This window comes from Cololabis saira, chromosome 23, assembly GCF_033807715.1.
Source record: "Cololabis saira isolate AMF1-May2022 chromosome 23, fColSai1.1, whole genome shotgun sequence".
In the NCBI taxonomy this organism is placed as follows: domain Eukaryota; kingdom Metazoa; phylum Chordata; class Actinopteri; order Beloniformes; family Belonidae; genus Cololabis; species Cololabis saira.
The window spans coordinates 6,013,770-6,037,391 of NC_084609.1; the positions used below are offsets into that span (position 1 = coordinate 6,013,770).

The 23,622-nt window shown below is 40.2% G+C and overlaps 1 protein-coding gene across 1 annotated transcript; it reads right to left on the minus strand.

Annotated features, from left to right (window-relative positions):
• Nucleotides 1–911: 911 nt before the first annotated feature.
• Nucleotides 912–23,369, minus strand: prmt8b (protein arginine methyltransferase 8b). The gene is made up of 10 exons (XM_061714374.1): nucleotides 23,290–23,369; nucleotides 21,500–21,724; nucleotides 17,156–17,311; nucleotides 14,044–14,107; nucleotides 10,915–11,057; nucleotides 10,685–10,772; nucleotides 6,802–6,917; nucleotides 4,305–4,455; nucleotides 2,861–2,982; nucleotides 912–1,359 (listed from the first exon to the last, which is right to left on the minus strand). The coding sequence occupies exons 1-10, from the start codon at nucleotides 23,353–23,355 to the stop codon at nucleotides 1,276–1,278; spliced, it is 1,215 nt and encodes a 404-aa protein (XP_061570358.1). The 5' UTR covers nucleotides 23,356–23,369; the 3' UTR covers nucleotides 912–1,275.
• Nucleotides 23,370–23,622: the final 253 nt, after the last annotated feature.

Consider the following 23,622-nt stretch of genomic DNA (forward strand, 5'->3'; position numbering starts at 1 on the left):
AATATCCTATCTCAAAAAATTTGAATATTCTGGGAATCTTAATCTTAAAATGTAAGCCATAATCAGCAATATTAAAATAATAAAAGGCTTGCAATATTTCAGTTGATTTGTAATGAATCCAGAATGTATGACATTTTTGTTTTTTGTAATTGCATTACAGAAAATAAAGAACTTCACAATATTCACATTTTCTGAGACAGTCCTGTAGTTGGAACCAAATTATTACTGCAGTGCCCAGATCAGCACAAATGTGTATTCGTAAAATCCCGTAAAATCCCGTAAGATTGCGTAAAATCCAGTCAAATCCCGTAAAAATCACGTTAAAGGCTGATTTATGGTTCCGCGTTACACCAACGCAGAACTTACGGCGTAGGGTACGCGGCGACGCGCACCGTACGGTGTGTTCTTTTCTGTTCCCCCGTTCTACATGTAGCTGAAAAGCTTAAAGTAACTAAAGTAACGTAATTTTTTTTGTCTTAGAGTAACTATAACGGGATTACCCAAATTACAACTGTAACGCGTTACATTACTGCGCTACTGGCGATCTCGTGTAATCTCGTTACAGTAATGTGTTACTTTGTAACGCGTTACACCCAACACTGTTTATCAGTCTGACGCTGCCAAATGACCTGAGTTTACAGTTTTGTCCCTTATCAGTCTGACGCCGCCAAAAAGAGAAAAACAAAGTATTAACATGATTGGATGTGAATTGTCCGTGATGATGTCCCGGTTTAACCGGATGAGAAGCTGCATCGCCACCAATGTGAAGTCTGTAAAGTCGAAATCACGCAGTTAAACCGAACTGTGGTTTTAATATTCGTTACTTGACTCAGATGCTGAGAAACAATCAAACTGGTGTTAATTATAGACCGATGACTGAGGACAGTCCGGTTTACGCGGATATTTATTCATTCGACAACAGAATCCGGTGGATTCCACCGGAGCGGATCGTGATACCGTATTTACTGTGACTGCAGCAACAACCAGCTCAAACTCATCAAGAAGTGTTATCGAAAAGCTCTTCGGACGGGGAGGCGCTTCTCTCGGATGTGATCAAGACGGGTTCAGCTGTCACCAGATTCATGGAGATCAGGAAATGTCTGAAAGGGGCTTCGGATGCTGCTTCGATGGCGTCCGGTCAGATGTGTCCGTCCGCTCTCCCGGACCAGCTCGTTGGGGAGCCGGAAGCCTCCCCCTCTCTCTGGTGGTCTCCGGGGGGCCGGGAGGTAGTTAGTCCGCAGCAGGGCTTTTTTTTTTCCCTTTTCTTTTAGGTTCCTAACGCATTTTGTAGTCGTGGGAAATGGCGGCTTCACATAGCTGTCCTTTAAAGTCCAACTCGAGGGTGAACTCCAGGTCACGCTACGTAAAAGAAAATAACAGTTGAGAAATGATTAATGTACAAAATACATTTGTGTGAAACTGGAACGAGTTTAAGGATTTAAAAACTTGACTAGTTTGTAGGTTCTGGTATTTTAGAATATTTTAAACCATTTCCACTCAAACAGTGTGACTGTTTTCCATAAAATATTTATTTTCTTATTTAAAACACTTTTGTGGACATCGGTGTAACTTCAAGACAGCAACGTTAAATCTGTTAAAAGTTGTAAAGAAATATCAAAATTTTACATTTGCATTTTTTTAAAATAAATTACATTAAAATATTTATTATAGCCTGAATTGCACATAATTTAATTGCATTTAGTTTATTTATTTTTGTTTGTTTTGGCTTTGCGGTGAAGCGATATCCACTGAATGTGACAAAAAGTATTTCTTAATTAGAAATCAGGTAGAATCACTTCCCCTACCTTTATGTGAAGATACTGAAAGTGTAGGGCTACATTTGTAAAGTTTCCCCATTTAACGAAAGTAAAATTATTGTGTTAAGTGTTTTGAAATAGCCTAATTTTTTTTAATCTACATTTGCATAAATCTCTCACTTGCAGTAAGACACACAGATCAACGTTGGCCTCATAAATCAACACTTTCTAAAGAAAATAGGACAAAAACATATGTATTTAAATAAGTAAATCTTTAATTGTCTTAAATTGCTGGTTTCATCCGCCTTTTGGTGGATTGTCCTGGAGCTTATGGATACGGACAAAACGGTGCAATGCTCCGGGAAGTCATGGGGGGAGTCAATGTTTAGAGTTAATGCAAGAAAACAAAGACTCTCGGACTCTATAGCTACAGACGTATTTAAAATTGCATTTGTTTGTTCACGCCGCTGTTTTTGTTCCCTCCGACTCAGATTACCGCAAATAAAACCACCTCCTTTAGAGTCACAATTGAAATCATTAGTCGACTCGTGGCTGCCGCATGGTGGACGCGTTTCTTAGCAACCATGTAAATGTAAATGATGCAGGGAAGTACCGGAGGGTTGCGGGCTCACGTTACTAAATACTCTATGAGAACTTGGATAAATACATCATCTACAAAGCGGAGTTTGTCACAAATGTGGACATGAGACCAAAATCAGAAAATAAGAAAAAATATCACTCTGAAAATCTTTTTATTTATAATTTTTTTTAATTTTTGGTTTTTATTAGATATTGAAACTAAAAACAGCCCAAAATTGTCAGTTTTCTGAACAATTTTCTAATTAATATATTGTTGTATCCCTTTAAATGCACTGGGTGATTTACTGGGTGGTTAGATTTATTTTGAATCATGTAAAACTACTTTTTTCTATGGTTTTGATTGTGGGGGTGGTGTAGATGTGTCAGATACATCAGTCATTTAGGGGTTGATGTTTTCATGTGATGGGTTTTCATTACTTGTTCAGTATCTGTGTATAACAAAGAGCATTTTGGGTAAAAAAAATACCTTTGAGTAAACCACCTTTGTAAATCTAAACTCTTACCACATTCTTCTCGTTGGGCCTGACAGCTACGCTGCCAAAGATCTCCTCGCCCTTCTTGACCGTTAAGTAGTCCTCCAAATAAAACACTGTCTGCTTCCAGTGTGTGCTCGCAGCGTCAGGAGCTGAAGACGGCACGAAAACGGAAGTGGAAAGACGGAGAGGACGAGTTGGGAAATGAAAAGCGAGAAGGAATTAATGAGAAGGTTAATGAGGAAAAGAGTGAAAGCAGCAGAGAGAAGAAGAGTCAAATATTTACAGTTGGGATGGCGGCCCGGGGCGCGTAAACATAGGAGATATTTAACGAGCCAAGTGAAGGCAGAGAGGAGAGATCTCCTCCGGTGATGCTCTGCCCAACAAACAGCCAAACATAGAACCTCCTCTACACTACGTTACGTAAGAGGCGAATCTGTTCCTTACATAAGTGTCGAGTTCTGACAGCAGTTTCCTTGACATCAGCACGAAGCCGCGAGTAAAGATGTTCATTAATGACTGAACGCCCAAACTGCTGCAATCTGGACCAAAATATCAACTTAACACAACTTAACAAGGAGTTTAAGAATTAAAGAGAATCATAAACCCGTAGATAAACCTTGTCACAGGTCACCAGGGTCGCAAACACTTTAGGACTCTTCACAAAGACTCAAAGAAGTTTCTTGGTCGTTGCTCAGCAACTTTTCTTCTAGATTAATGTCTTCGTGTCTCAGCTGTATGTTTTGGGTTGAAACATCCATGACCCATCGCCCGGTTCTGATCAAGCGTGGAGAGTCTCGTCAAAGGTTCTACAGTACTTAGCCACATTCAGTTACAGCAGAGAAACAGTCCTGGTGTAGCACACTTCCACCTCCAGGTTTGAGGGCGAACGGTGACGTTCTTGAGGTCACATTCACCGGTTATCTGACCACAAACACGATGAGTCTCGTCGACGCCAAAGACCTCAACCCTAGTCCCAGACCGCATCACATTCCCTCAAGTCCTCTCTGAATCGCTCAGATGAACCCATGTAGGGGGACCTCTCGGACACAGGGGGATCTCAATCGATTAGGGTGTTACCAGTGGTTTTGTTGGTGTCGATTTCCAAGCTCTTCCTCAATCACTCTGGGTTGATCCCTCACCTTTCTCAGAATCGTCTCTGACCCACCAGGTGAGATCTCGGCTGGAGCTCCAGCTTTATGTAGCAACTTTACGCAGCAACACCACTTCTGACCACATGAGGGCGCATCAAACTTTTGAGCCTTTGCCTGTACTAACTTTAGCCCAAAAAGTTTGCTTATAAATCACACCTATAATTCCAGCACATCAGTGGTTGAGAGTAAACCGTCACATCGACTGCCAGTGAACTCATCAAAGTAATTGATTGGAAGCTAAAAGGTATCGATTGTGTACAACATAACGAACAACGAGTTAGCACGTCTCTGTTTTTTGGTCTGGACTTGTCAAGTCTCACCAGTGGAGAAGCCGGTCTTCTTGTGGCATTTGGTGAACTCTATGTTGAAGTAGGTGACCAGCGCGTGGACGTAGTCGTTGCGCTGGATCTGCAGACAGAAGGCCGAGGTGAAGGACAAGTCCTCCGGCTTCACAGTGTAGATGTCCACTTCCTGTAACGGACGAGAAAACGCTTAATACTGAAGGTTTTTGTGCAGCTCATGGAGTCAATAATGTTGGGATGGCAGCACTTCTTCTCTCACACATGCAGGGTATATGTCAGTGCTTCTTGACTATTCACCAGCATGGTTGTGCATGTGTGGGTACATGTGTGTGAATCACGGCTGGCAAATGAAGTGCGCTCGCAGTACACATGCTGTGTGGGTGTCCTCTCTGGAGTCTGCAAGGGAGGGAGGTTTGTGTGTGAGTGTGTGTGTGTGTGTGTTGCCATGTGGGTACAGCTAGTAAGTTAAGTGTGGTTTCTCTTCTTGTGGATCTAAAGTAGAGGAGGAGAAGGTGCGTCTATGCTTCGCATGCAGATGAATAAGTATTTGGAAGCAGGGACAACCTGTTTCACGCCGGCCGGCCGCTGGGCTGCGGCGTGACAGATCGTGATTAAACACCTCTGTCCTCTCCACTGATATCAGAACCATATCGTATATGGAGAATTGTAGGAGGTGAGAAGCAGAGACTGACAGTTTTGAATTAGGATGGAGCGAGGTGACTGACATCATGGGGGGTGGGGGTGAATGAGCTCCTACATCAGCCATGTGTGAAGGTTTAAACCTGGAGCCCCCGGTACTTTATATATTAGCTAAGTACAACCTCAAGATACAACATGATACACGTATCTATATCCTGTTATTTATTTGATAAAAGGACATCCCGCATGGATGGAACGACAGATGGATGGATATATGGATGGGGGAACGGACAGGTGGAGGGATTTTTTTTTTTCATTTTTGTCTCTTCTATGACAGTACAGGAGAAAAAAGGAGTGAGAATCTATTTTCAGTCCAGTAGTCAGTAGCTAACTAGTAACCGGCCAGTAACTAACTAATTACCCGACAGTAGCTAACTAGTGATCTGTCAGTAGCTAATAATTACCTGTATGTAGCCAACTAGTTACGAGCCCACAAGCCTGATCCGGACATGCTTCGTCGCATCATGACCTGATTTTTTCGAGTGACTTTTAGTCATCACGCAGAGAATACGACGGAGTGAAACCTCCCTGTTAGTCGAGACCAGTGAGACATGACATCGTTCAAATCAAAGGATGCGACAGAGGAGAGGAAACAATGAGGGGAAGAGATGAAGAAAGGAGTGATGGTTTTGGGTAATATAAGTCCGGAGAAACCAGATATGAAGCAGACAAGCAAATCTACTCATCCTCTAGTGTATTATTAGGGCCCGAGCACTGACAGTGCGAAGGCCCTATTGTTCCTATCTGTAGACATTTTTTTTTCTCGTTTTTTTTTATTTTTCTGACGAAATGAGGGCCTTTTTGCCCCCATAAACGTTCCCCAAAAGTCACCAAATTTTGCATGCAAGCCAGGCCTGGCCAAAAATTTTATATTTAATGGTTTGCATTAATGGGCATGGCCTAATGGCTCAACAGCGCCCCCTAGAAAACTTTGTGTCTCAAGCCCCACAATACGGTTTGACGTACATGCACGAAAATCGGCACACACCTGTATTATGTCGCAACTTAAAGAAAAGTCTCTTGGCGCCATGGCCGAAACCCAACAGGAAGTCGGCCATTCTGAATTAATCGTGTAATTTTGGCGCAATTTATGCCATTTCTTCTGCCGTTAATGCGGCCCGAACCGTAACGTGCACCCAGGTGTGTTATACATCAAAATGTGCGTCTCGATCCTGCAACGATGGGCATTACTTTTCTCAGTCAAAAGCGTTACCGTGGCGATTATAAACACCAAAAAACGCGCCCCCCTTCATCTGATTGGTCCATATTTGATAGTTCCACCTTTCTGCCATAACTTTTGAATGGTTTGACATAGAGAGTCGTGGGTGGTTTCATCGGACTCGGTTTTGAGTCCTTGAACATAATTGGTGCAAATTAGCCCTGCCCCTTCTTCTGATCGGTCGATATTTGATAGATCCTATTTTGTACCATATGAATGAATGATTGAATGATTTGACATAAAGAGTCGTGGGTGGTGTCATCGGACTTAGTTTTGAGTCCTTGACCTTTATTGGTGAAAATTGCACGTGCGAGGTCCTGTTCATCGCTGACTGTATATATTTATGTCTTAGATGTTATCATTTATGTAATATTTTATGTAATTTATGGACCCCAGGAAGATTAGTGGTCGCCAAGGCGGCAGCTAATGGGGATCCATCCAATAAACAATACACAATATTCACTTGTGACATGAAAGAGAAGCCGGTGTTGTTTCCTCGAGCAGGAAAATGGAGTCCCGTTCATCTCACCAGAAACCCCCATGATGCACCACAGCATAGTCTTACTGAGCCGATGGTGCAGAAGAGCGTAGACTGACCTTGAGGAGGCAGCTGTTGGTCACCACCTGCTTGGGGTCGACCACGTCCACCAGCGGCTCTTTGATGGCCACGTTGCGGATGCAGCTCATGTCGAACCCGTACACGTTTTCCCACCCTGCAGGCACAGAGGCAGAACCAGCTGAAATACATGACCAGCTGAGCGTTATCTCAGCCGCTTCTCGGCTCCCCTACCGGGCCGTCGGCATGAAAAGAGAATCGGATTAAAACAAAAACAAACAGAAAGAGAAGCAGAGCGCCGAGCCCTGCCAGGAGGAGCGGACCCACGCTAGCGCCGTCCTTCTGTCTGTCCGGGGCCGGCGAGGAGGAAGATCTCCCAAAAATAAACTCCAGCCCACTCCAACATGTCTGGCAACCACTTTTCTCTTCTTTTTATGATAACTTGGACCGAAAAAGCCCCAAACAACACCCCCCCTCCCTCCGTCGCTCCGTCGCTCCACGCCACCTTGCTCTGTCAGGGGGCCAAGCTAAAAATAAGAGCGTGGAGGTCTGGGTACGCTGGATATTTTGAGGATTTGTGTGGAGAAAACCCACCTCCCTCGGTGGGATAAAACAGCCGAGGCCCAGCGAGCAGGAAAAGGAGACTCGGTGGGAGGTATTGACCCGGATTCAGGTCCAATACGAGACCTTTTAATATCGCTGCTTTGATCTGGATCACAAGGTTAAAGTCAGCTTTGTGGAGTTTATACTCTCCTGGAGGATAAAACTGCTGGTGTAACTTTTATAGTCAGCTTGACTTTAGCAAAGAACAAATTATACTTCTCAAAAGTGTCTGTAGACCAAAATTGATTTGTTTTTCACTTATCCGTTTAATCTTTACCTGTAAAAGCTCCTTATCCTCTCTAAGCCCTTGGCCCCGCCCAACGTTTCCAGGGTTGGGACGCTGCATGAAATGTAGATAATCTGCAGGTTTTATAAACACACATTTCTCTCCAAAAGATTCTGGACATCTGGAGGAATCTTTGTGGGCTGGGACGAGGTCGAACATGAACGGCGGAAGACCTTGTTTTCACGGCACGATTGACATTATTACCTGATTAAGTGGGTCGGGTTGATGGACGCCTGATTGGAGGAGCATTGAAACGTCCTGTTTCGCTCGGAGGTCATTGTTCACCGTGACTTTGTGTTTTTTGGTGCCAGACGCCTGAGGCAGGGATGAGGTGGCGCTGCAACGGCCTTTGGTACGACTGTGTGAAACCAAGGTGTTGTTTTAATCTGGATTTGTGGTTTAAACAGCATATTTATCAATTTTTTAAGCTGGTCTTAAACAGAGCTTCATCCTAGATATGCAGCTATAGAGCTACGCTGCAGGGGGGACACCTAAATGATCCACATCACACCTCCCTCTCTCCTCTTCTTCTGTTTCCTTTCTTCAGATCAACCCTCAGTTATTTATTAGAAGTATCTCATCACCATTACTGACTACGTTTACATACAGTCAATAACCCTTTCCTAACTGGAATATTAATAACTTGGTTTTGCACGGCCATGTAAACACCAATAACCCCTTTGAATAACCCGAATTTGCTCATATTCCGGTTTTTAAAAACCCAAATATGACCCCTGGGTTACTCCTTTTCTAACCCCAATATTTGGTCATGTAAACGCCTAACGGAATATCCCCATCAAAAGGAACAGGAATTAGTTTTCTGCGCATGCTCTTTTCACAAGGAATCCTGGTCTTTTGAGTCCAGGAAGTTCTTATAAACATGGAGAAACGCAAGACCAGGAGGAGACTAATCACTTCATGAAATGAAAGATATGAACATTTCTGCATTTGTAGACGGTAGAAAGTACCGGGATAGTGAGATTTACAAAAAGGTGAGCGAAAAGTTGCGCGAAGCAGGATTTGTACGAACCCCAGACCAGATCAAGCTCCGCTGGAAGACACTGAAAAAAGGCGACTACAGGGCCGAGAAACAAAACGACTTCTACTGGGCTGTTCATTATCCGCCGTGCTGTTTTGGATTTGGATACAGGAAAAAGAAGCGGAAATGACGGGAATTGCGTCATGACGTTCTCCGTGCGTTGCTGATTTGATGGAGATATCCCAAATGATTAATTACCATGTATACAGGGACCCTCTTTTGCTCACGCATGTAAACAGATTATTCCCAATGTTTCAGTAACCGGAATATTGACCTTAACCCCAATTTTGACTGCATGTAAACATAGTCACTGTTCTTGTAGTTTGTTGTGCTGGTCTGCCCCCTCCTTTTCTCTTCTGTGCGTGTCTGCAGGCCAGAGCCTCAGGAGTTTCATGCTGCCCTGCGGTTCTTCCCCTCTGACCACGTCTTCATCTCTTTCTCATCTCCCTTTTTCCTGCTCAAGACGAGGAGGATAAATGAGACGCGTCACAGCAGCGCGGTTGACGACGAGTCTCAGATGAACCTCAAAACCCACATTCCCCCGTTTGATCCGTCGCTGCGTCGTCGCCCACTCCTCGCCGGAAATGAGAGTTGTGTGGCGGAATGTGCCGCCAACACCGCAGAGAACCCAGAAGTGAATTTTAATAGGCCATCGACCTAAAAAAAACAAGTTTGCAAGCATTCAGATGTGAGGCATCAGCAGGAGGAAGGGCAGAAGCCGATCCTCGGCGTTGGGTACAAGCACAGCAGGAGTTTCTGTCACAATCAAATATCCACGTCAGCTGGTCTTTTATCGGGATCGGTTTATTATTAATACACCCGGAGATTGTTTTCTCCTGCTGGGAGCAGGACCTTTGGAGTCTGACGCCTTGTTTTTCCGTCTCTACTTTCCCTAAAGTTAGACAACATAATTAGCTTTGCAGAGTTTTTGCACTTTCCTCTGGTTTCCTGTCAAACCGCCTTAATCACAACATGACGGAGGTTTGTTGCTGAGAATGAGGAAACTCACAAATAGACTTCATGTCTTTTTTTGCCAAATATTTGTACTGTTTTGTTGGAGTCAATAAAAGCTTCTTCATTGCAGCTGAAATTGTGTAATTTTACTGTTTTAAAAATGCAAAACAGGTTCACTGCAGCCTCAGATACAGTCACACGGTGATCTGAGTTCTGTCAATTATTTAATATGATTTTATTTTATTTATAATTTAGTTATTTTCTTTTGGACAGGTTGCATTTCAGTGTTTCTTTTGAAGAGGAGGTGCAGTGGAACTTTATTGTTGTTCTAATTCTTTTATTTGTATTTAATTTAAATAAATATAGGCTGATATACATGTAGAAGTATAGTTAACTATTAACTATTAATTGTTCAAATATTATTTAAACCTAACATATAAAATAATTCACAGAACATTATATTTTTTTCTATTTTTAGTGTTTATTATATCATGAAATAAAAAAAATACCTCTATTTTATTTTTAACAATTTCTGAATAATAATTATTTGTGTTTTTATGGATGCATTTATTTATGTTTATTATATAAAAACTATGGATTTTTATTCAGAGATGTCAGAAATTCAGATATCAAGGATGGTACATAAGGCCTTTTAGGGTTAAAGTAGTCAAAATATCACAAAAACTTTTGGAGAAAGTTTGTTTTTTTATAACAAAAACTACGAACGAAAGGTTTAGACTCATTTTGCTATATTTTTTGCACCGTTGAAGGACCCAGAAAATGTTCCTCCTCAAAACAGGAGGAAAACCAGGTGAAAAGGTTTGAAAATTCTTCTTCATTGAGGACAATTAGTTCTTAAAAACACATATTTTCATCAAGAAGTAATCCAGATGCAGTTAAATTAGTGGCCCGTGAACTACTCGACATAAAAATACTTTAAAAGGAGTATTAGAAAATCAGAGGATGTGTCTTCACCTGCAAAATGGTTATTCAGGGATGATCTGGAGGACAGAAGGGGAAGAAATTACCGATAATTACTCACAGTGAATCTTGAAGTCCTTGTACTGTCTGTCCTCGATGGCTATGACGTAGAGCGCCGCTCTGTCGGGGAACATCAGGCCTCCGGGTTTCTGCAGACGAGAGAGACGTAAAAACCCGTTATCTTCACAGTCTTTCCAGTTCACGCCTGTTCACGCTGCTTCTGTTGTTAAACCGGATCATGTGTCTGCAGCTTCAGCGTCTGAGTTCAGCCTAAAGAGTTCAGCCTCCTACCAGCCACTTGTCCCGGGCGAAGATCACCGTGTTGAGCATGGACTCGTAGAAGAGGCAGTAGCCCATCCACTCGGAAATGATGATGTCCACCTTCTCCACGGGGAGCTCCACCTCCTCCACTTTGCCCTTGAAGATGGTAATCACTGCGATGTGGAGAGAAACACACAGACAGCAGGCGGCAAATTACTTGGCAGTCTCTCCATCATGTTAGTTTTTCTTCCGACGAAATGAGGGCCTTTTTTCCCCCCTAAACGTGCCCCAAAAGTCACCAAATTTTTCACCAAGCCATGCCTGGCGAAAAATTTGATATTTCATGGTTTACATTAATGGGCGTGGCCTAACGGCTCAACAGCGCCCCCTAGAAAACTTTGTGCCTCAAGCCCCACAATACGGTTTGACGTACACGCACGAAAATCACTACACACCTGTATCATGTCGCAACTTAAAGAAAAGTCTCTTGGCGCCATGGCCGAAACCGAACAGGAAGTCGGCCATTTTTAATTAATCTTGTCATTGGCGAAATTTATGCCACTTCTTCGGCCGCTTCTTCGCCCGAACCGTAACGTGCACCCAGGTGTGTTATACATCAAAATGTGCGTCTCCATCCTACGAGGACGCGCCTTACTTTTCTCTTTCAAAAGCGTTACCGTGGCGACAATAGATGCCAAAAAGCGCACCCCCCCTTCATCTGATTGGTCCATATTTGATAGTTCCTATTTTCTGCCATAACTTTTGAATAATTTGTTATGGGTGGTTTCATCCGCTAAATCTCCAGGCCTGAAGAATCTACATGCAAGTCATACAAGTTTCCACTGCAGCCTGAATGTGCACAAGGGTGCGAGGGCCCGTTCATCGCTGCTTGCAGCTTTAATATTGGGTTTGTTTTGTCCTGTCATTTCCTGTTTTATTTTGAAAAGTAATTCTCCTCTGGTTTGAGGTCACTTGCCACTTCCTCATGTGTCTCAGTCTGATTGCCCTAAGTGTTTCCACCTGTCCCCTATTTCCCTCCTTGTGTTTAAATAGTCTGTGTTCCCCTTGTCCTGCACCAGAGCCTTGGTCCACGTCCACAACCGTAGTAATCGCCATAGTAAGCCGTATGTTCCTCGTGATTTTTTTTGTTTGTCATTTTTCTACCATAGCCCTTTGTTTATTCCTCGTTAAAATCACAATATTTTAACAGAATTTAGATTTATTTTTGCATATTTTTAGGTGTCATATACATTTCAAGGTTGGACCAAAGGTTGGGTTTAGGCAGCCAACTAACCTTTATAAAATCTTCAGTTTTATAGCATAGAGAGGAATCATATTGCCAACTCATTCCCAGTGTGAGTAGCGAAACGTGAATTAGAAGGACAGTTAAATTATGTAGCATATATATATATATATATATATATATATATATATATATGGATATATATATATATATGGATATTTATGTAGTTTATATAGTGTATATTTATATAGATTTATATAATATTTGTATTTTCTATATATTGATATAATATTTATGTAATATTTATATTGTCTATATACTAATTATCTAGTAATAGGCATGTTTATGTAGTATTTATATAGACTATATTTATATGGATATTGTGTAGATATAATAATTGCAATAGTGTAAATTCATAGTTATAAAGGGGTAGGAACTAGGAAAAAGTGTAAACTTCTTCCTACTCCTTTTTCGAACCTATGTGCATATGAAGATGTTACTGTATATTTTTATCTTTATTTTTTATATACATGTTTGAAATAAATTCATTCATTCAATGGAATTAAGTAATCTACTGGTTTGTGTCTTTTGGGCACATTTTTATTTTGTGTGTGTTTATCTGTGTGTTTATTGGATAAAGGCGTCATCCAGAGCTCCTCAGGGAGAATATGAAACAATTTGAAGTAATTGAAGAACTCCCTGAGGATGGATCTTTGCAGTACTCGAGTTGTAAAAAAAAAGTCAGGGGGGATGGTGGATTTTATCATATGGGGACAGATCATTTGTGCTGATTTCAAATAATATAATATATTACAAATAATAGCAGTGACCAAAACACCTGCAGAAATACTGCAGGAATGACATAGCAGCAGTTAAATGCAGCCTTCTGTAAGCTTTAAATATCCACTGGGCTTACATCAAATACATCAAAACACAACAATAAAAAACACTTTTCTGAACTTATCAATATGACTCTGTCCTTCACAGGATAAGTAACATGGATCACTGCAAAAACTCACAATCTTAACAAGAATATTTGTCTTATTTCTAGTTAAAATGTCTCATTTTAGTAAAAAAATCTCATTACAGTTAAAACAAGATTCATCACTGGAAAAAACAACAATTTTCACCTGTTTCAAGTAGATTTTCACTTAAAATAAGTAGAAAAATCTGCCAGTGGAACAAGATTTTTTTGCTTGTAATGAGAAGATAAATCTTGTCCCACTGGCAGATTTTTCTACTTATTTCAAGTGAAAATTTACTTGAAACAGGTGAAAATTGTCAAATAAGTTATTTTTCTGGTGATGACTCTAAATGTTGAAATAGCAGTAAAACCACATTCATTGATGAAATGACATAAGGGATGGAAAGGGGGGATGGCAGTTTTACAGGGGGGATGATTCGGACTGTTTTTATTTCAGGAGGGGATGCCATCCCCCCTCATCCCCCCTCAACTCCAGTACTGGGTATAACAGATTAAGTGATTGTATTATTTACTTCCTGATTGGTAATTAATACCAAGTATGACGTCAAATTTGCTCCTTAATCATGGATCAGTCAGATCCCCACTCATCAAATCATTAATATTTGGGGTCTATACTTTACATTGAGGTCTGTAAATATGTATTTAATGTCATTCATGTCCAGCTCAACGTCACATGTGCTTGTTATGAATCTGTTTGTAGTCCCGTCGGGCTCAGGGCTTGTCTCAGACTGGAGTGAAGCCAGACTGAGGGGAATTGTGATTAATGGCGGCGATTACGGCTTCAGAGCTGTGACTAATACCCTCGAGTGTGACTGTAATGATGGATATCGGAGGATTTTCCACGCTCCCTCCGGCCCTGATGCCGCAGAGCTCTCCATTCATGCAAATGGGACATGATCGGTGGAAAAAAGGAAGATCACCTTCAACCCACCGTTGTGTAGGTGATTGGACTTGATAATCTTCTCTGAATATTCAGATATACTGGAACACTCGATCTGCAGGAATAAGGCCACACATTAGGCTACAAAGTCACCTCTACTGGAACTTGGAAGACAGTTATTTACATTATTGAATGGGCTTATATTTAAAAAAAGGCACATTTAATAAGCAATAATATATAGCAATGGATAACAAAACGCGGCCTTGTCCCTCCAGCCCAGTAACAGTTTTGAGGACTTGAGATTTCCATTATCCAAAAGCATCTTGAGATATAAGAATACAATTGTGGAAGACGCTGATGCTACCTGTAACAGAAAAACTGTTTAACCCTTGTGCTGTCTTTGGGTCAAAATGACCCAATTCTCCTTCTGCTCTCTCCTTCCTTCTTCCTTTCCTCTTTTCCTCCTTTTTTACCCTCCTTTACTCCTTTTTCTTCCTACCTCCCTTTCGTCATTCGTTCCTTTATTACCTTCTTTGCTTTTCCTTCATTCTTTCCTTATTTTCTCCATTCCTTCCTCCCTCCCTTCTTTCATTTTCTCCCTTCTTTCCTCCTTTTCTCCCTTCCTTCCTTCTTTTCTCCCTTCCTTCCTTCCGTCCTTCCTTCTTTTCTCCCTTCCTTCCTTCCTTCCTTCCTTCCTTCCTTCCTTCCTTCCTTCCTTCCTTCCTTCCTTCCTTCCTTCCTTCCTTCCTTCCTTCTTTTCTCCCTTCCTTCCTTCCTTCCTTCCTTCTTCCCTCCCTCCCTCCCTTCTTTCCTTTTCTCTCTTCTTTCCTTCCTTTCTCCCCTTCCTTCCATCTTTTCTCCCTTCCTTACTCCCTTTCCTACTTCCTTCCTTCTTTTCTTCATTCCATCTTTTCTCCCTTCCTTACTCCCTTTCCTACTTCCTTCCTTCTTTTCTTCATTCCTTCTTTTCTCCCTTCACCCTCCCTTGACCCAAAGACAGCACAAGGGTTAAGAGTCTCATTTTCTGCATGAAGCTGCCCCATGTGAACCTTTACACAGCCTTCAGCATACTTGCATGGTTAACGGTTGTTTTATTAAGTTTTTTATGCGTGTATATTTATTTAATCAGTTTTACTGTGAAGTCCATACTTTTATTTTGAAAGTGATTTCAGTAGTAAAAAAGCTACAGCACGAAAAGGCTCAATGACAAAAGAGAACAAGAAAACAATATTTAAATGGTTAAATTAAATGGTTATATTTTTTTCTTTGTGTTTGTTTTGTTTTCTTTTTAAAAGATACTCAAATGTTCATATTTACAGTTCTACTATGAAGTACATACGTTATTTTGAAAGTGATTTCAGTGGTGAAAACGATTCATTTGAAAAATGTTCAGTGACAAAAGCAAATGATGAAAATAAAACTTTAAAATCTTAGTTTTGTTGTTATTTTTATAAATTTTTTTGAATGTTTACGTTGTTATTTAACCTTTTAGGGCCCGATTTACTAAGATCCTAAATAAAGAGTACTAAATTGCGTGTGCACTGAAAAAGTTTGCACGTGCTGTTGTTGTGTGTTTTGCGGGTGATCAACTAAGAATGCTTGCGCAATTGATAACAGGTGCAAACAGCAGTACGGTATTTAAATGAGGTGTTGCGCGTCTTACGGTTTGCGAGCGCAAAATGAAATTTGACGAGTTGGAGTTAAAGATATTAGTGGAAGAGGCAAATTGTTGTGCCGTATTCAGCACCCCTGCCGTGAAAAGCACCCCCTCGTATATTCAATGATAAGTAGACCAAGAAAAAAAACAACACACTGACACTTCAATATATTTATATATACACACTCACACAAACACATACTTAGGAGTTTATATTATATATATTTACAAATATTATGGAAGACAACACAGTAAGCAGGCTATTAATTAATGACATCAATAACCATTTACCCGATTTTTTTTTTTTTTTTTTTTTTTTACCAGAATCCATGAGCGCATTTAAACATGAATCATTAACACAAAACTGGACGCTAAACAGAACATGACACGGAATGAGAATATCATTTTTGTCAGACGAGGGGGTGCTTTTCACGGCAGGGGTGCTGAATACGGCACAACACCGGGGTATGACAACTGCAGAACAAGTATAGGCGCACAATAAGAAACACTTTTTTCTCCATGAAAACACGTGATTTATTTATTATCACAAATATGAATGAATGTGCCTCCTGTGGCAACCTTTTGCTGAATAATATTCGATTTAACATTCAAATAATATATTTCTCCTTTTGCATGTGGAGAATCCTCACCACAAGTTGAGTCATCCCCACCCCATTCCTCAAATCAGGCACCAACAAGCATCCCTGCGTAATGCTGGGCAGATTAGCACCTTCCTTTCGAACGTATTAAATACAGACGCAATCACAATCCCCGCAATTACTTTCTGGCTTGGTAAATCTCATTGCGTGTGGTAAAAGGAGATATTTGCATTTTCCCCTCCCAGTATTTAGCGCTTTCTGGTGGGTACGCCCCATATTGATTATTCATCAGGGCAAAAGTACTAAATGAATAGCGTGTGCTATTTTGCTCATTTGAGAGGCGCAGTTCTCTTTGCACGCTGTTAGTAGATCAGCTGGCAATTTGGTTTGCGGGTGATGTCAAGTTTGCACACGTTTTTACGCACGCAAACCTTTAGTAAATCAGGCCCTTAGTCTTACTAGGAATTGCCTACTTTTATTTTGAAAGGGATTTAAGAAGTGAAAATGGTTCAGTACAAAAATGTTGGAAATAAAGAATAAGAAAAATAGCACACTAGTTATCTCCAGTGTGATTAATATTTTTAGACGTTTATGTTCTAGTTTCACATTTGTGGTTTAATATGAAGTCCAGACTTTTATTTTGAAAGTGAAAATGGCTCAATAATGAATTCTGTTTTTGACAAATAAGCTGAAAGCCTGAAAATAATATTTAAATGGTCGAACACACTAAAAAAACTGGGTTATAAGCTCAAATTAGGTGCAGAATGGCGGGTTTCTCTTGATGTTCACAGTCGTCGAGGTAAACTTAAACAAAAGTGAGTCTGAGGTGATTTCGTTATTGATGTGGTGCAACATAAAAGGATGCTACGGCAGATTAAAGCATCTGTTTGCAGACTGAAGTTCTCACCCCGTACACGTGTTTGGCTCCAGCGTTGGCAGCAAACATGGAGAGGATGCCGGTGCCGCTGCCGACGTCCAGGACGATCTTATCCTTGAACACGTGCTTGTTGTGGTACATGGCGTTGCGGTAGGTCAGCGTCCGCACCTCGTCCTTCAGCATCTCCTGCACCACAAATACACATTTTACAGCTGATTTGCCAAGATTTCTAGTTTATTAACCAAACACAGACTTGGGTTCAAATGCCACACCACGGCACAGCCTTAGATTTTACAACAAATTGTTTAAATGTGTGCTTTTGGTGGCGGTTGCTGGTCAAAGTCACCATCCCACCAATCCAAAAAGACAAAAAAGGAGTTTTCCAAAGAGAAAAAGAAAGTTTAAAAAGTAAACTTGGCTCTTAAAACAACTTAAATATGGCAGACATAACGTTCTCAACTAAACTTCACTCCAGTTTTCTTTTTTTCCAAGTGATGAGCTACTGTATTTAATCCCTCTTGAATATAAACTTTCTGAATTTTTCCTGTGGACCAATCGTGATAAATTCGCTGCTCTCTGCTATAAAAAGACTGCATTTAGAGGGAAAACATTTTCACCCACCAATGCATTAACCTCTAACCTGCTACCATGAGCTTAATATTATTATTGTTCACTGTTAATGCCATGATACATCGAGCTTTATTTAGCTCCTATTTTTCATTTGGTCTCTGTTTGACGGTGGCGATGTGTTTTAAGGTTTTTCTTGCTCTGTGGTTTAATTTTTTGTCTCCGTTGCTTCTTTTCCAAAATGCGTCCATATTTATGTATTATCACACTCAATGTCCACGGTTACATTATGTTTTTTAATTCAGAATTAATTATTCCAAATTAAATAATTCAGAATTAAACTATTTTCCTTCGAGTTTACATGGAAATAGTAATTCGGAATTTAGGTTTACATGGAAAACACATTTGATCGGCTTTATCCAATAACCGGAAGTTACGTCTACCAGAAGAAAAACAAACTTAGCCGCTACAACTTTGAAAAGCTCACAATTTTAATGTTTCCTTCCATCTGTTCTTTTAATTATTTCCAGGTCCTCCAAGCTATTTATTAAATAAATGGTCTCTGCTCTTGACCAGCGTTTACTGCGTGCTGCCATCTTGAAACTTTGTTTGGAAAACCAGCCCAGCGCGGAATATAAGCGTCATGGAGACAGACGGGCGAGGGAACGAGCAGCGCAGAAAGACCGGAATTAATTTAAAGCGGAATGAGTGTACAGGGCCACCGCAAGGAGTGTGCGAACCGTGCGACCGCACAGGGCCTCGCGCCCCAAGGGGCCTCGCGCTATGGGCCGTTTGTTTTTTGTTTTTTTTTTGTTTTTTTTTTCCTTCTTTCCCTTATAAATATCAACAGTCACGTTCCATTACAGACCTAAATGTGTACTAGTCTGTGCATATCAATAAATATATGTGCAATGATGTGCTTGCTGCGCAGCTGCGCGTGTCTGTTGTTCAATACAACTGATCAGACCAAGCGCAGACACAAGCTGCTCTAATCCAGACGGTGGAGTTGGAACAAACTGTCACACAATGTTGAGAGAACGAGACAGATTCAGGAAATTTCCATCAGGGAATGAAAAAAGAAAAAAAACTAAAGAAAATGGAAGAGTTTAATACCTCTCTGAAAGGCTTGTTTGATAAATTTGTTACAAAAATCACTGATCCGACCGGGTCTCAAGCAGCCGCGGGGCCCCACCCTGAGGCAGTCGACGCACATATTTTTAGTTTTCATTTATTTAGCATCTATAATTTGAGAAGATTACGACTTATATGCATAAGCATGTTGTTAATGTGTTAACTTATGGGGCGATTTTGTTTTGTGTAGAACTGGAATGAATCACACACTATATAATGTCAGTTGAGTTAGGCCCCTATGTCACTAATATATAAGTCGCTCTCAGTAAAAGGCTGATTTGATTCATGTAAGATTATTTGGTTGTGAACAATGTTGTAATAAACAGGCATTACTATAAAAAATATCTTGACTTGTCATGTCTTGTCAATGCAATGCTTCATAATGAAACGTGTGTATGTGTTTGTATCCAGTATTTTGCTAATTGGAGAGTTAAAATTGCGCATATAGACACTCGATCTGACCCAAAAAACCTCGCTCTGCTCGCGCACAAGGGCCCCCCCCGGCCATTCCGCACAGGGCCTCGCAAATCTCCCAGACGGCTCCGTGAGTGAATACATGATCGCGGAATTATTCTATTCGGATTTAAAATCGGAATAAACCAGCCACTTCGGAATTAAGTTAAATTCAGAATGGCCATTTTCATTTGGAATTAGGTGTTTACATGGTAATTTTGACTCATTTTAAATCGGATTTAATTTTAATTCTGAATTAAAGAGGAATTAAACTTCCCATGTAAATGTACTGATTGTGCTTTAATTCAGTTCAGTTTAATAATGCTGCACTACTAGAGATTCATACACATGTGTGCACTTTTTTAGTCTAAAAGTCTAAATTCAGGCCAACATCCAGGGTGAGAGCAGCAGAGCTTCTAGAAATAGACAAGAATACGACACAAAGCCTTCGGGGACGGCCTGATCTCCATCTCCCTGAACCCATTCACACATCCCACTTTCCTCCTGTCTCACCTTCAACTCTTTAATCAGGACACTCTCTTTGTCTGCAAGCGGACAAAAAAGCCGACCCACTTGCTAAAAATGGGAACAATTTAAAAAAAGGTCTACGTGTCCCCGAACTTCTCCTCACGTGAAGGTCATTAGTTGGGCTGACGCTTCGGCGGTTTCACTGCAGGTGTTTGCAGAAACAGAAACAGGTAGTTTTCACTTGTGCAGAGCTGTTAATGCAGCATTACCGAGCCTCTAGGATGTTTTGAGCTGCTTTGTAATGGAAAAGCTTCCTCTTTTGTCAGCTGAGACACGCTCCATCAAGACGGATCATTCAGGGATTCTCTATGTTTCTAAAGAAAACATAAAAGTTGGCAGTTTGTGGGTGGACTGCTGGTTCACGTAGGCAGCTTGATATTTTAATGTGGCTTTTATTCTTCATTCTATTCTTTTTTTTTTAACGTTTTTTTAATTGCATTGTTGGCACGACAAACATTAACAGTAAATGCACTTATGAATTATAATGCATAGGGAAAGGACATTAACAAAGATAGTCCTAAAACAAAGAAACGCACACAAAAAACAACAACACATCAACACTACGCCTAGACTAAGTTACATACAGATCGACCAGATAATACAGTGAAATCCTCATAACCAGACTATTCACCATATAAACACATCTCATGTTTCTAACTAGACTGTGTCTTATCTTCACATCCATCCAGCAGGGTGAAAACAAGTAAAACATACATACATACACAATATATACATATGTGGGTACATGAATCTAGTGGCATTTCAATCTGCACAAGTAATGTTTAAAGCAAAGAATCATTCGCTACCGGATAACGTTCAGAAATAATTCATTGGGAGGGAAGGGGGTTAGAATTTAAGGGGAAACCTAAACTTCAAATCTTTATTTGTGCGTACAACAAAAAGAAGTTTTTCTGTATCAGTTTGTGGAATTAAACTGTGGAATAGTTTGAATTTGGAGTTAAAAGAATGTACAAACATAAAACTATTTAAGAAGAAATATAAAGAAATGGTTTATTTGAGGTATAAAAGTGAAGACTGCGTTTAAAGATCAGCAGCTGTGTGTGTTCTGCTCTTCTGTCATGTTGTCTTTTTATGTTTATATACTTAGATATACGTATAATATTTATATCATAGTTATATTATATTTATATCATAGTAATATTATATTTATGATCGAGCTTACATCTTGTATTAAACAGGTTATATTTGTAAAAATGATATATATTTATACAAATAAGTGTATAGTATAAAAACTAAATACAGACATATAATTTATGTTTATTTGTGGAAAGGGGGTGGGATTAAATTAGTTTATACTTCCTCCCACTCCTTTTCGAACATTTAACTTGAAATGTGTTTTGATGTTGGATTTTTTTCAACATACAATTTCAAGAATAAAGTCAAAATTTCGTGAATAAAGTAGAAATGTCCCCCTTTTTCTCAACATTTCAACGTTAATCTCGACCTTTTGACTTTTTTCTTGACATTTCAAGTTTTTTCTCGACATTTCGACTATTTTCTCAAAATTGTACTTCAACGTTAATCTGGAAATTTTGACTTTTTTCTCAACATTTCGACTTTTTTCGAAGTGCATAATGAAAAAAAATCCTCCTCTAAAATATTATTTTTATTTTTCTCCCGCCTGGCCCCAATACAGTACTCTTCCTTTAGATACTCGGATTTCACTCCGCCTACCTCATGGATGCCAAAGTGTGCGTACGAGTCGAAGTAGTAGTCCCGTGATGTCATTTCCTCCGGGCTGAGGAACTTGGCGATCTTCCCTCGTCCAGGGCAGGCGGCCGGGGCTCCTGCATGAGGAGCGAGGGGGGCGAAGGGCACGTGGGGGGAACTAGGAACTGGTTTAGGGAGGGAGGAGGGCTGGGCAGACTGGGAGAGGGGGGACATGACTGGCTGTTGCCGCTGTGAGGAAGGAAGAGAAAGGAGTTTGAGTGAGGTTGTACCGGGATTTTTAGAAAACAGATGATAAGGAAGCTGAAAGAAATCAGTCACGTGCAAAAGTTAGCACCCTCTCTTATAATTCTTTGTTTTTTAGTGTAAAAATAATGATAAAAAACATCTGATCGCAGTGGGTCTTGGAATTAGGCAAATCAAAGTTTGGTCAGTTCCTGTTTTATTTTGAAACCTGTGTCTGTGTTTCAGTTCTGTCTTGACTTCCCTTGTTCCCATCTGTCCTGATTGTTTCCACCTGTGTTTCGTTAAACCTTGTGTATATCTATCTTGTTTTCGTCTTCCTCCCTGATGCTCCATACTGTTTCCTCCCTCTGTGTGTCCTGTCAAGGTTTTTGGATTTTTGCTCTTGTGTTTTGTTAACCCTGCTCTGCAGAGCTTTTGGTTTGTTTAATTCAATAAATCACATTTTTTGGAACTCCTGCTTCCTCTGTCTCTCCTGCGCTTGGGTCCTCATCTACCATCTCCTGACAAAAAAATAAATAAATAAAAAATAATAATATATATATATATACATACACAGGACTGTCTCAGAAAATTAGAATATTGTGATAAAGTTCTTCATTTTCTGTAATGCAATGCACAGTTTAGGATTAAGAATATTCAAATTTTTTGAGATAGGATATTTGAGTTTTCTTAAGATGTAAGCCATGATCAGCAATATTAAAATAATAAAAGGCTTGCAATATTTCAGTTGATTTGTAATGAATCCAGAATGTATGACATTTTTGTTTTTGGAATTGCATTACAGAAAATCACAATATTCTAATTTTCTGAGACAGTCCTGTATATGTTAATTTGAACTAATGTACCTATGACACTACACACACACATACATACATACATACATATACATATACATATATATATATATATATATATATATATATATATATATGATATGATGATTAATAGCACATTTATTCATCTCTGAAAGAAAATTATATCTTAAATTATGTCTCTTCAATCCTGGTGGCCAGAAGAAGGTACTTAATATTACCCTCATGATTTTCTTTTCTTTCTTTCTGGCTCCATTTTAGCTAAATACTGTTAAAGTGTAAAAAAGTTGAATATGGTTGTACATCTGAGGTTGTATTTGTATCAAAGAAGTGTAAGAATAAAAGGTACAGCTGTCGGACTAGAGGAAAACCATTAAAGATGCGGCTCCAGCTTCAGCACCAAGGACAGCGACACGCAACATTACGTCACTTCATTCACAATTTCCCAAAAACCAAAAATGCAAATTCTGCAACAGAGATATTGAAGTGTTTCCAGCAGCATCCCACTAACACCAATCCATAAATAAAACTGCAGACTCAGCTCTGAACATCTGCAGGACACCGGGACACAAATGCACTGCTGCACATTCTCCCCCCTCAAGAAAACACTAAATATCAGCGTTTTAACAGCAAAAAATGAAGATACACACGTTTATCCGAGTGCAGTGTGTTTTCTACACTGCAGGTGTCCCGGTCCCGGTGCCGGTACCGGGTCCAGGACACCGCAAAGGTCCTTACCTCGGAACTGTCCTCCGCCATCTTCCGCCGCAGCAGCAAACACCGCGACGACTGGCCGAGTCCCATGAGAGGAGACAGATCCCGCTGCAACTTTCACAATGTCAAGGTTTATTAAAGCATCGACCCTTGAGATGAAACATCTCACTTTCAAGGGGGTCCCAGGAAAACATGCAACATTACAATACATGACATTACAGTATATGACACAAAACAAACCCTCCCACACACAACCCCTACTCACAGAAGATAGTTACAAAATCGGAACAATGAAATGAATATAACATAACAGAGAGAGAGAGAGAGAAAAATCGAAAAAAAGGACAAAAAATACAT

Excerpts from the sequence above, each read along its gene's own strand:
- prmt8b (XM_061714374.1), bottom strand. The coding sequence starts at position 23,355 with ATGGGACTCGGCCAGTCGTCGCGGTGTTTGCTGCTGCGGCGGAAGATG. Across the intron at positions 14,108-17,155 it reads GAGCCAAACACGTGTACGGG|ATCGAGTGTTCCAGTATATC; the intron begins GTGAGAACTTCA and ends TTATTCCTGCAG. Across the intron at positions 6,918-10,684 it reads CAAGGACTTCAAGATTCACT|GGTGGGAAAACGTGTACGGG; the intron begins GTGAGTAATTAT and ends CTGTGCCTGCAG.